Source organism: Zootoca vivipara, chromosome 2 (assembly GCF_965207765.1).
Source record: "Zootoca vivipara chromosome 2, rZooViv2.hap1.1, whole genome shotgun sequence".
Lineage (NCBI taxonomy): Eukaryota > Metazoa > Chordata > Lepidosauria > Squamata > Lacertidae > Zootoca > Zootoca vivipara.
Genome location: NC_142584.1, coordinates 92,979,045 through 92,992,676, shown reverse-complemented (window position 1 = coordinate 92,992,676; position 13,632 = coordinate 92,979,045). Strand labels below are relative to the sequence as shown.

At 45.7% G+C, this 13,632-nt stretch overlaps 1 protein-coding gene across 1 annotated transcript in view; it reads left to right on the top strand.

Moving 5' to 3' along the window:
• The first annotated feature begins 5,733 nt into the window (after positions 1–5,733).
• GXYLT2 (glucoside xylosyltransferase 2) overlaps positions 5,734–13,632 on the top strand; it is a 37,383-nt gene continuing 29,484 nt past the window's right edge. Inside the window, exon 1 of the mRNA XM_060271352.2 lies at positions 5,734–6,338. Within this exon, the coding sequence (XP_060127335.2) occupies positions 6,019–6,338 (320 nt within the window). The 5' untranslated portion in view covers positions 5,734–6,018. The remainder of the gene's footprint in view (positions 6,339–13,632) is intronic.

The following is a 13,632-nucleotide window of genomic DNA, read 5'->3' as shown; positions in this document are numbered from 1 at the left end:
TGTACTTTGCTTTGAAACAATTAATGCATGTTTTGTTTTATTTTTCAGGTACGGAAATTATTCCTGCAAACTCTTGTCCTGGCCCTGATAGCTTGATCTGCAGGCATTAGCAGCTGATGTTGCTTATTCCCGTGTTATTAAAAGTTCCACGTACTGGTACAAGTAGCAGTTGAAGGCACAGGAGCAGGTCAGAGTACTTTTTCTGCTCAGTTGGCAGCTCTGTGTCAAACACATGAATTGCGAATCCCTTCAGATGTTTTTTAAAGGTGCTAATGAATCAAACCTATGTACTAAGAAACAACATTTAACCACTGATATACATTGCAAATGGAGTTGCCCTTCTCTGTGTCCAGACTATGGTGGAAGAATGAGTAGCTGGGGGAAAAGGACAAAGGACCTTCACATTGGCTGCATTCATATTGTGGAATAATTTGCCCCAGTCAGTTAATTTGAATGCACATGATACCCCTGCTATTTGGTGAATAATTTTCTGTTTTGGCAAAGTTCTGCGGTGAACTTTATTTTCTTTTCATCTCCAGTGTGTGTTTCCACTTTGTTATTATCCAATGTTAGCCATACTCAGAGCAGACCCCTTTCAATCACTGGACAAGAAATTTAAGTCCATTAATTTCCGTGAGTCTATTCTGAATATGATTGATGTTGGATATCACCCATTGTATCTTGCGCACTGGATGAAGTCGGTTTATCCACTAACCTGGGAGTAAGCTCCATTAACGTGTTCCAGCTGTGACAACAAGACACTGGATCCCAAACTTTTTAGAACTCACAGGGGTGGATTTATGGTCGCCTTACTTTGACAGCAAGGGTGAAGAACCCTTCAGTTGTTGCTGGACTCCAACTCACATCAGTCCCAGGCAGCACGGCCCATCGTCAGAGATGGTGGGATATACAGTCCAGCAATATTTGGAAGGTCACAGGTTTCCTACCTCTGATCCAGGGGACTCATATGCTCTGCTGTCAGATTAAAAGTATTTGCACAGTCTATTGCAGTGATGGGCAACCTTTTGAGCTTGGTGTGTCAAAATTCGCCAAAAAACCAAGCATAACTCGGGTGGTGTGTCACTTCGAGAGGAAAAAAACCATAATTTTGCTTTATTTATAGTTTAAATAACAAAAATATATAAGTGTGATATATAACTGTATTTAAAATAAAAAAAATTCCTTCAGTAGCACCTTAAAGACCAACTAAGTTTTTATTTTGGTATGAGCTTTCGTGTGCATGCACACTTCTTCAGAACATGCACACGAAAGCTCATACCAAAATAAAAACTTAGTTGGTCTTTAAGGTGCTACTGAAGGAATTTTTTTATTTTACTTCGACCCAGACCAACACGGCTACCTACCTGTAACCATAACTGTATTTAATAAACCAAAAACTAATTATTTAACCAAACCAAACCAAAAAACCCTTATTTATCACAAAGTGACCAGAGTTGTTGAGCTTTTTGGGGGGAGCTGCTGACCAAAGTTTTGGATGTTTTTTTGGGAGGTGCAAAAGTTGCTCTGCTTTTTTTGGGGGGGTGCCCCAAAGCTGACACGCTTTTGGGGGGGGAAGAGAACAGAAATAAACGACAAATAATACCTTCGCTGGAACTAACATGCAGCACCGACATAGTCTGCCAAAGTGCCAAAAAACCAGCACAGAACAGGTTAAAAAACAAATGCTGTTACACCCAATCATAGTCTGCCAAAGCGCCAGAAAAAACAGCACAGAAAGGGTTAAAAAACCAATCTCTGGCTACCAACAACAACAACAACAACAACAAGGATCTGGGTTTTAACAGCGGAGACGAGCTGTAGCGGAGACAAGCTGTAGGAGGAGCGGGAGAACAAAGGGGGGGGGGACAACAACAAAAGCGTGAATGGGCCAATGGGGCACGTGCCAGCAGTGAGGGCTCTGCGTGTCACAGGTTCGCCATCACTGGTCTATTGAATGCATATGCAGTGTGTAAATAAAAATGCAAGTGATGTCATCGTTGGTTTTCCCAGATACGGGAGATCACTAAACGAGGACGGTATGTAATGTACAGATGCAAAAAGAGATGAAAAGTATCCTATGCAATTCACCATACTACATGCAAAGATCCCACTTGAATCACGTTATGTTTATACTGGGCGTGAACTTGGTTTGCTTTGTTTACAGAGAGAAACATCTGGTTTTAGTTAGCTTTCCAGACAATGCTGGCCAAGCATTCTTCAAGCCACATAAAAACAAAAAAACGCAACCGTCAACACCCCTCCCCCATATATCAGTTGCCCCTTACAGAAAGAGGGAGACATTTCAGTGCTCTTTTGGGACAGGGCAGATTCATAACTATCAGGCCAAGCTCCTTCCTTTAAAAATGTCACCACTGAGACAAATTGAATCTAGTTCAGAGAGAGCAATAAAATTTCTTTTGTCCTAAGGCAGGTTTGTGCAACATAAAGGCTGTATTCAGATAAGTTCTACCCAGAGCACATCCAGTGAAATGAACGGATGTGAGTTAGTCATGCTAGTTTAATTTCAGTGGGTCTACTCTGAGTAGGACTTACACTGGGTACAACCTACACCCTTCGGATTATGCACGTGCCACCAGCCTAGGTTATTCATCACAATGCGCTTGAGTGGGCGATAGTTAAGCCCTCTGCTTTTATGTAATGCTCAGCCTGGCTGACATTCCTTTCAGGAAACAGTACAGAAAAACGGGGGAAAGTGTGCCTGTGCATGCGTGCAGAAAAAAAAATGTCCAAATTATTACAAAGCATTTGTGGGGCAAAGATTTCACGCTTGCACTAGCCTACCAGCACTTTCAAAGGAGACAGGAGTGGTCTCCGCATGAGCAGATTAAACTCCCGTGGTTTACAGCACAATCCTGTGCACATTGATTCAGCAGCAATTGAAGCAAATAGTCACTTCATAGCAGGGGGTTTCTGAGGAGGGGAAAGAGAAGACAGAGTAGGGCCACGGAAGTGTTGTGCTACTTACTGCTCATGCCTCTGTTCTTTGTGGGAAAGAATTGGAAACATCAGGTCTTGGCCCCCAGGCCATAGGGATTCTCCACAGGCCACATCCCCTCACCAGCCTTGCTTGTGTGTTTTTGCCTGACTGGATTGCGTCCCGGAACTCTGTTCATGCCTCTTGTTTGCCTCAATGGAGGACAGTAAAGGGTATGGGAACTAGCCTATTGCACAAAGGGAACATTTACATGCATTGCTCTGCCCATCATTGGCATGTGGCCCCTGGAAAGTTTCTCAGAGAGCAATGTGGCCCCCAGGCTGGGGTGGGGGAATCTCCGTCTCTGCCTGTGAAGAAGAAGATGAAGAGGAGGAGGAGGAGGAGTTTGGATTTGATATCCTGCTTTATCACTCCCCTTAAGGAGTCTCAAAGCAGCTAACATTCTCCTTTCCCTTCCTCCCCCACAACAAACACTCTGTGAGGTGAGTGGGGCTGAGAGACTTTTCAAAGAAGTGTGACTAGCCCAAAGTCACCCAGCAGCTGCATGTGGAGGAGCGAGGACTCGAACTCAGTTCACCAGATTTCAAGTCTACTGCTCCTAACCACTACACCACACTGAGGATGGGGAGCCTGCAGGGACTGTGAGTGTAGGTTACTCCCACTCTTTTTTTTTTTTAGGATTGCTGTGAAATATTGTGTGCAGTAGCTGTTTGGTGTGCTCAGTATATATCCTGAAAGGCAAAAGTAGACATGAACATTTGGCCAACTGTTGCAGTGGATGGAGTGGAGGGTGTTTGCTTTTGCCAACAGAGAGCTTTCCTGCATGTGTGGATGACCTTTGTTCTCTCTCTTTGAGAAAGATGAGGGGAAATACACCCAAACTGGAAAGGGTGGGGTTTTCCCCTGGTTACTGGTAACCCTACTTGACAACTCACTGTTGCATGTTCTTATCTTGTATTTCTTCCAAGGATAATTAATTACCATAGTTCACTTGAGCAAATCATATGCTCAGCTCCTCTGAGTAATGCAGCAAGTTACTGGAAAGAGCCCAGATGTACTCAATTCTCTGAACCAGATTTAACCACCAGACAGGACACTGGACTCAGAGGTGTAGGAAGGTCAGGTGGTACGCATGTGGAAAATTTCTTGTCACCCCCCCCCACACACATTGTTTTTTTTTTTAATTTTTTTGTCCTGCAAAAATGGTTTTACGTTATTTCATATTTTCTTACAGAGGAATGTGGATTCTGGGCTACAGATAACAAGTAGGCGACTATGGACAGATACTTAAATCTACAGGATGGATTGTGTTTGGGCTTGTGTTATTTTATTTATATTTATTGTTTGTTTGTTTGTTTGTTTGTTTGTTTAATAAAGTTTATTTTAAAAAAACCTGCAAAGTGGTTTAAAAACAAAACAAAACACCACAGCAGTAAAATCAAGAAAATTAACAATTCTACCTTAAAACATACAAAAGCTAAAATATTAATATTAAGATTACTTCAACTTCCTAAGAATCTAGGTATGCTTGCCTAAAGAAGAATGATTTTAGCAGGTGCCTGAAAAGAGTCTAGCAAAGGCACATACTTTGTTGCAATAGGCGGGGAGTCCCAAAGTGCAGGTGCTGTCACAGTAAACAATGCAGTACAGATATTATGTGGAACCTGTAGTAGTGCTTGAAACTACTGAAGGGGAGGTTTTATTTATTGTGATTTCACCATGCTCTGTATTATCTGAGCTGTAGAAATTACATGAATCATATAATGAATCACATAATATAGCTACAGAGACTATCATGCCCTGTTTCTGAGTGAGATGATCTGATCCAGCAAATCAGTTATTATGTTATTGTCAGGGTGCAAATCCTGCTTTTGTTAGGTGTTGCTATGAGGTAAATTACCGTAGTATCACTCAGCTTTGGCCTTTTATTTTTAAAATGGGAATACAGTAGTCACACAAATTGTGAACACTGTAGAGAGGAGATTTGCTCTCCATTTCATTTCTTCTAAGACCCCTAAATCCTTTTCAAAGCTACTACTGGTAAGCCAGGTGTCCCCCATCCTATATCTGTGCAGCTGATTCTTCCAATGGGCGTAGCCAAAGGGGGGGCAGGGAGGGGCAGCTAAATCAATAAAAATCAATTAAAATACATAGCTGAGGTTCTGACCTCCCCAACAAAAGGCATGCGTCCCCCAATGAAAAGCCTGGCTACGCCCATGATTCTTCCTGTTTAAGTGTAGAACCTGACATTTGAACCTATTGAAATTCTTTTTTGTTAGTTTTGGCCCAGTTCTCCAACCTGTTAAGGTCCTCTTGAATCCCGATTCTCCCACTAACTACTACTACAACAACTAATAATAATAATAATAATTTATTTATACCCCACCCATCTGGCTGGGATGCCCCAGCCACTCTGGACGGTTTCCAACACTACTACTGTACTACTACTACTACTAATAGTAACAACACCACCACCACCACCACCACCAAACATTTATAGCAACAATCAGACCCAATATAAAAAGTCACAATAACTTTAAAACAATTTATATAAAATAAAGCAATAATAAATTCAATAAGCCATTAGAATCCAATAGTAAACAGTAACAGATATGCAGTTTCTTCTGTGATTTTCATCAGTGCCTAACTAACCAACTAACTAACTAAACACCGGTTGCGGGATGTTGGAGGGGGAAGCAAGCAGCAAATTCTGAGAGGCTTTTCCTTTCGGATTATTGGAAGAGGTGCTATTCTGCATTTTACGGTAGGGGCGACCCTCTCGCTCCTCCCACCCACCCCCTTCACTCTCTCGGCCGCCGCAATCGCAGCCGGGCTTAGTGTGGCGCTGCGCGCCGCCAACTCTCTCTCTCTCACTTTCGCGCGCGCGCTTACAGGAATGCCTCGGGCGGCGAGAAAGGCGCTTTAGAAGATGCCCAGGCTGGAGCCAGCTTGCTGGCGGGCGGGCGGGCGGCATGGCGACGAGCGGCGAGGGTGCGTCTCCCCTTTTGCGGGGCTGCTGAAGCTCTGAGGCTACTGCCGCCGCCGCCGCCGCCCGGCGCACAATGAAACTCTACTGCAAAGTGGTGGCCCTAGCGCTCTGCCTGGCGCTCCTGCTGCTGCTCTACCTCTTCGTGGGCAGCGACGCCGACGACCCGCCTTTGAAAGCGGCCGCGGGGGGAAGCCGCCCGGCGCGCGCCTCTTCCTCCTCCGGCCCCGGCGGGGACTTCGCCGCGGGGCGCTTCCGACCCGTCCAGGCTGCGGAGCGAGAGGAGGAAGAAGAAGAGGCGGCGGTGGCGGCGGCTCAGGTTTCCAAGAGGGAGCCACGTCTCCACAGAAAAACGGGCAGGCGCGGCGCTGCCCGAGGGAAGTTTGCGAACGTGAGGTAAAGCCTTAAAAATTAGGCATTTTAAAATATGCATTGTTTTTTAATGCATTTTATGTATTTCTCCACTAATTGCATTGTCTTCTGCATGTTCGTCGGTAATGAAACACTCTAGCGATCTGTTTTTGGCTGACATGGGGAGTTTGCAAAGATTGGAGGGGGGTGTTTCTTCAGTGTCATGTGGTCTCGCCACGCTCCCGACTCGCTCGCAGCCTCGGATCCTGAGCACCCCGCGAAAGTTTCCTTGGATTGCAAAGGGAATATAAATCGGAAGGATGTTCGGGATTACAGCTCTAAGGGGCTGCTCTGCAGGGCGCAGATTAGCAGGCGGACCTGATGCGCTTTCTGGGTACCTAAGGATGTGTGAAAAGGATGTCCTGTCTGTCTCTCTGTCTCTCACTCAAGCACACACGCTTGATATATGTAGCATGCACCCACACTTACAAGGAGCAACGATTGGTCCGGGCAGTGCCAATTGTATCCCTTTTTACACCTACCTCACATTGCTCAGCTGCCTGCCTGCCAGTTTTGTAATTTCCTCTGGGCTGCTTCCCCTTACCTTTGGGGTTGGTGTAGCAGAGTCGCGCTGTCTGAATCGTGCTCCTGTTGTTGTTGTTTAGTTGTTTAGTCGCCTCCGTCTCTTCGTGACCCCATGGACCAGAGCATGCCAGGCACTCCTGTCTTGCACTGCCTCCCGCAGTTTGGTCAAACTCATGTTCGTAGCTTCGAGAACACTGTCCAACCATCTCGTCCTCTGTCGTCCCCTTCTCCTAGTGCCCTCAATCTTTCCCAACATCAGGGTATTTTCCAAGGATTTTTCTCTTCTCATGAGGTGGCCAAAGTATTGGAGCCTCAGCTTCACGATCTGTCCTCCCTTCATGGATCAATGCCCCCTTCATGGATCAATGCCCCCTTCATGGATCAATGCCTTGTTGTGGCGAAGGGGCTTGAATAACTCAGAGAAGCTATGAGCTATGCCATGCAGGGCCACCCAAGATGGACAGGTCATAGTGGAGAGTTTTGACTAAACGTGATCCACCTGGAGAAGGAACTGGCAAGCCACTCCAGTATCCCTGCCAAGAAAACTCCATGGACAAAGACAACAGGAATTGTGCTCCTACTTTTCGGGAAAAGATGATAAGGCTGTTGACACATGGTGCTGCGCACGAGTGCAAGGAGTAGCACAGATGCTCATGTGAATGGAGTGTATGCTTGGTGAATTTGAAAAGTCAACGCAAGGACTGAACTCCAAAATGCGGAGTACTGATGGAATGAATGCACTGTGACTGCCCATGCGTTGAATGTATATGATCATGCGCAGTGTTGTGCAGAGATGGGACACAGTCCTTTTCCTGCTCACTGCTTAGGTATATTTTGCTGAAATGAATCTATACGTACCACACAGGACAGCGCAAGATGCTTTGTTCTATGGGATCTTACCATAGTACATGCCAAGGGAGGAATGATGGCTTTTAAAGTTGCACTCCAGTTAAAAACCCATTTACTGAAACGAGAGATAAATAATCTGCCGCCTCAGCCAACAGTGATGTGAAAAATAGCCCTTTCCAGAAAGGCTTCCTGGATCAGCAGCTGAAGTCAACCTCACTTTTAATTCATTTTGTAGAATATTTGTGCCTTTCCCTGTTTAGGTTTGCCTTATGTTTGATGGTTTTGCTACACAGCCATGATCTTCATTCTACAGGTGGGCAGAATGTACACTTGTTACTTGGGAAGGGTGGTATACGTCATCTTCAAGTATATACTTGTCCCAAAATAAACACTGGCAGTTCATTTCACAAATGCTACTAACACATGTTTCTGAATGTTACGTGTGAATCAGCTTGCAGTTCCAAGTGGAACTTCTTTTATGTCTGCTCACTAGTTCAGCAAATTTCCATTCCCCAGAGCAGAAAAACTTCTGGGGTAGGGTTGCAGGAAGAAAAAATATTGAGATTTCCCAGTTCAGTTTCTCTTCCTTGGTTTTATGGGTTTTATATGCATTTCCATTTCCATTTTCTCATTATTCTTGAGCCTGGTGAGTCGATTGATGGCTCTTTTAAGATAAGCTTCCGGCAGAATTTTAAACAGATTCTTTTTTTTGGGGGGGGGGGGTTGGAATTGTATTTTCCTTGCCTGGTTTTCTTTTGAAATAGTCATGGCTAGACTTATGAAGATAATGTTAATATTAGACACAAGAACATGGGCTATAAAGATTTTTTAAAGTATTTCACACAGGCCAGTTTCCAACGGGAAACAAAAACATTATTGTCTGCCGCACGATGAAAATGTTTGGAAGTTAAATGCACCTTTCTGTATCTATGAAGTCCAAGTAGATGAGTCATTAGAGAACTGTGTTAGGGGTCGCCCCTCTAATAATAATAATAATAATAATAAAGCAAAGGTGGGGGGCATTTGGATATGGATAGTGGTTCTAGCAGAAGGGGAGCATTTCCCCTTGAAAATCATGCACATAGCTCCCAATTTGCTATTTTAGGGGGAAATGTAGGTTAAAAGCTATTTATGCTGTCCCCCTCCCCCCTCCCCGTCACACAATTTATGCTGTCCCCCTCCTCGTCCCACAAGCATGCTCTAGTCTAGTGCATCAAAGTGAAGGAGAGGGGGCCATGTCAGGTGTGTGGCTGTAATGTTGCTGGCAGAATAATATGAAGCTGAATAAGACACCTTTAATCCAGACATTTGATTAAATGTGTGTGAACTGCAGTTAGGAAAACATATTGTAATTTACTTTAAAAAGAAAAATGAAAAAAGGTGAAACTAAAATGCTGTAACATAACAACTTTTTAATTCATGGAAGTATAGATAATTGCTATGTGGTGTCCCTGAGCTGGGATGGGAACTGCTCTCCCATCCCTTTTCTAGCTCAGTGTGACCTCATCTATCAAACAAACCCTGTGTGTCTTTGATTCATGATTTCACAGAGATGTTCTGAATGAAAGACTGCCCCATTCTCCGAGGTCTTATTCTTCACCCTATTAAAGCGGCTGGTTTCTTACCAGCATTGTATCTGATTGTGAGCAAGGGATGTTTATTGTGACCGGGAGTGGATCATGGACTGAATTCAAATGGGTGTATTAAGGCAGGCTTATCTTCCATTAGCAACTATACCTCCTGAAGTTGTTTTTCTTCAGAGCATATCTCTTGAGTTTATCGTGGACAGTACCAAACGAATGAGAAGCAAATGTGGTTAAAAACTCGCTGTGAATGGATAAGCGAGGGTGCGATAGTTAATGCTGGATATAAAAGGCTACAAGGATATGGCACAAAGGCCCCTATGCCAGCAGAATGTGACCCAACTGTGCTGGCTGGGGCTGATGGGTCTAGAACACCTGGAGGGCACTAGCAGAACTGTGCGAATACCCTGGGGCAACACTATGGCACCTTATCCTTCTGTACCAAAGCAACTGTGCCAATGTAGCACTAGAAAGAGGGTTACGACGCAGTGGCTGGAACTGGGGAAGAGACAGACTTGTGCCGTCCCTTGAATGAAAGATTGGGTATACATAACAGAGCAAATAAATAAACAGTGCACAGGGGAAGGGCCACAGCTCATTGGTAGAGCATCTGTTTTGTGTGCAGAAGGCCCTGGGTTCAATCCCTGGCATCTCCAAGTAGGCCTGGGAGAGACTCTTGCCTGAAACCCTGGAGAGCCTCTGCCAGTCAGTGTGGACGGCATTGAGCTAGATGGAACAATTGGCCTGACTCAGTGCAAGAGAGCTTCCCATGTTCCTTTGTATATATGCCTGGCCCCAGGTTAGGAGCACTTAGGAGAGAACCATGGTAATGGGTGAACCGGGAGGTGGAGCACTTCTTTGCACAAGAAAGGAGCACCTGGCGATGGAGTCCATTGCTGGCTCCTGTCTCACTCAGGTTGTGTGCCTCCCGTCACAAGGAAGCACTGACAAGCAATCTCTCTCTCTCTCTCTCTCTCTCTCTCTCTCTCTCTCTCTCTCTCTCTCTCCCTCCCTCCCTCCCTCCCTCTCTCTCTCTCTCTCTCTCTCTCTTGATGACGCTGGAGCACATTGCTAACACTTCTCTGCCTAGAACCCCAACAGGCACCTCTGTTTGGGACTCCCAACAGCTAACAGTGACCCCAGCCCCTCTGCCAGAGCTGGGAATGATGGGACAGAGCACCCCACACAGGTAAGCAAGGGAAGCAGGGCGGGAGGGAATGTTCTGCAAAAAGCATATCTGCTGCAATCATATGTCCCTTGCTCTGTGTGAATATTGTCTCTTGCCCAAGCTGTGCAGCTGCAATGCCGTTCAGAGCGGCATCTGCTACATGGGGCAAGTGCTCACCCACCCCACTCCTTGCTGGCAAGCTCTCTGTCTGTGAATGCAAGGCAATCCATTCCAGCCACTGCCAGCCAAAACACTCACCATTATTTTGGCCTTGCAAGATCACCGCCCTGATGCATGGTGGAGTAGAGCAAGCTGTTGTCATGTCTACTGCAGTCCCTGAGGGCAAAGGAGCATATGAGACCCCAGTCACTGTAGACTGACGCATGAGCACCCTTGCTTCCTTTTCTCTCTCACCTCCATGCATTTATCTATTGTGCACCCAAGGCTGCTACTATTCCTGCCTGTTTTGATCATTACCCTCTCTCTGCCTTCCCTTCCACAGGACCTTCTCCCACACGCTGCTTTGTGCAGACTAGGATGGGATACCTACCTTGTGAACAGCACTAGTGGCCAGGATGCTCCCAGGCAGCTTTGACAGCTGCGTGACACCTGCGAAGGTGCTCACAACATAGCGCTGGAGCCACGAGGGATGTGGCTACCGCCCGGCCTTTAAAAAGCCACTGCACCAAGGCACAGGAGCCCTAACGCAGCGATTGGTTGGCAACCCTACACAACCCTGTGTACCTTTCTCTCTCGGGATTTCCTCCACCAATAAAAGCTATGACTTCGCCACACGACTTTGCTTCTTTCTTGCCAGGGACCCCTTTCCCTCGCGAGTATGACCTTTGCTCCACTAGCCTCTGAGAGGGGGAGTGGATAGCAAGGTGAATGATTTCTGGGCTGGTGGCTCCTCCATGCTGTGCTGACTCAGGCTGGTTTTACTGTGAGGGGGCAGCAAGCACAAGTGGGGTGGCCGTGGTCAATTAGGAGTGGTGAAAGAATTGGTGACAGAGAGAGAGAGCGCACACGAAAGGAAAGGCAAAATAGCAGGAGAGGTTGACCACACGGGCTGCCAGGGGAGAGGAGTGGACAGAAAGGGCTGTTTGTGCCCTATCTCATGCCTCCTGATTGCTAAACAGTGCCTGCATGGCTTGATTGTGACTGAGTAGTAAGCAATCCCTCTTTGCCTTTTGGAGTGGCTATGATTGGTGGGCGCACTGGTGGTCTTGCTGCCGATGTTGAGGATGCTTCTGTTGAGATCAGGGTGTTTCTTTCATCCTGTTTGGGGTGACTGCAGGATAGACATGGCGCAGGAGTCGTGGCTGCATCTCCCTCCCCTGGCACGTCGGAGTACAGGACTGCTCTCCCAAGTCACCCCTGCATAAATGAATACAAATAATCTGTTCCAAAGTTTGATTTTATCTGGGTGTTATTTATTTGCAGAAATTTCAAGTGCTACTTACGAAGTCTCTGTTGGCAGGCGCCGTTCATCAGTGGAAACCTTCAGAATAAAGAAGCAGGGGCGCGGATTTTTTCAACTCTCCCATCTTCTTGTGCTGTGAGAGTTTTCCCCAAAATCTTTATGGAGCAGTAGTTCATTCTGCCCAAAGATCCATTGATTAAAGTGAGAATAATGCTAATGAGGGACACGGAGAAATATATCCTTTCAGTTATTTACAGTTTTCATATCAGTTAAATATGTATATTTATATACTAGGGAGGCTGTTGTATCTTTAATGGAAGTTAATAGTTTTAACAGATCTGAACCCTAAGCATGGTTGGGGAACCATGTGGCATGCAGGCCAAATTAGGCCCAGCACATGTCCCAGGTTGGCCCACGGGGCTATTTTCCCCAAACCACAAACATCTGCCATACACCTAAAATTGTAGAGTAGGGAGGGGCCACGAGGGTCATCTAGTCCAACCCCCTGCAATGCAGGAATCTTTCGCCCAGTGTGGCACTGGAACCCACAACCCTGGGATGAAGAATCTCATGCTCCACCAACTGAGCCATCCAGCCTGATCAAATGATTGCTGTGATAACAGCTAGAGCAGTGTTTCTCAACCAGTGTGCCTCCAGATGTTTTTGGGACTACAACTCCCATCATCCCTAGCTAGCAAGACCAGTGGTCAGGAATGATGGGAGTTGTAGTCCCAAAACACCTGGAGGCACACTGGTTGAGAAACACTGAGCTAGAGAACCCCTTCCATTGATTGCAGTCAGTGAAGCAGCAGGGATGGCAACAGGAATACAGGTGGGGAAGAATTTGGGGCTAATTTGCTTGAACGTGGACTGGAACTCATTTTAGAGCTGGCTCAGGAGCAGCAAAAGTAGTGACTCACTCTTTTTTGGCTACCATTGCACTGGCTTGTTGTCATACCTTTTTCTGGGTAGCCGAAGAACGCAAAATAATTCTGCTTTGTGCTGGAAGGAACGAGTACTTGGTGGCCCTCTGCAATATATTTGCGTGGCACTTTGCCTAAAATTGTTCACATCTGGCTCCGATTTGGACTCCACAGCATATTGTATAATAGTCCCTGGAAGCGTCCATGGCGTCTCCCTTTTGCAGTTGTTTAGATGAGTTTCAGTTGCTGCAGGCTGGAGATAAATGACCAGAGTTTGCACAGCTGTTTATCCAGTGACCTGTTCTTTAGAATGCTGGCCATCCAGGCTAATTTTAGTTTGCTGGGCTGAGTTTTGTGGTAAATCCTTTAGGGAGCAGTTGGATATATTAAAAGATATACATTTGGTGGTTGCTAGATCGGGCTATCCCTTTATTGATGTATTCCATAGGGAACTTTCTCTCAAGAGGAATGTTCCTGGCAAACTTGTTTATAGGGGGATTTTTAAATACAAAAAGGAGTAAAAGAGCTTTGTCTTCAGCAGAGCTTGTGGCCTGGACGAGGTGTTTATCGTTCTGTATGTTTGGCTGAAAACCTGCTGATTCTGTTGCTACTAAAAATGACAGTCAATTGCCTATTTTAATTCGGATTTTATTGCATTCATTGAGCTATTTATTAAAGGTGCTCCAAAAGCCCATTGAATGAATAAGAACAGAATGAACAAATGCATGTACCGGTAGTTCTGCATAGAATTGGCCTTCATACATATTAAGGATTGCAATGCTAAGTACACCTAACCTAATACAGTGAG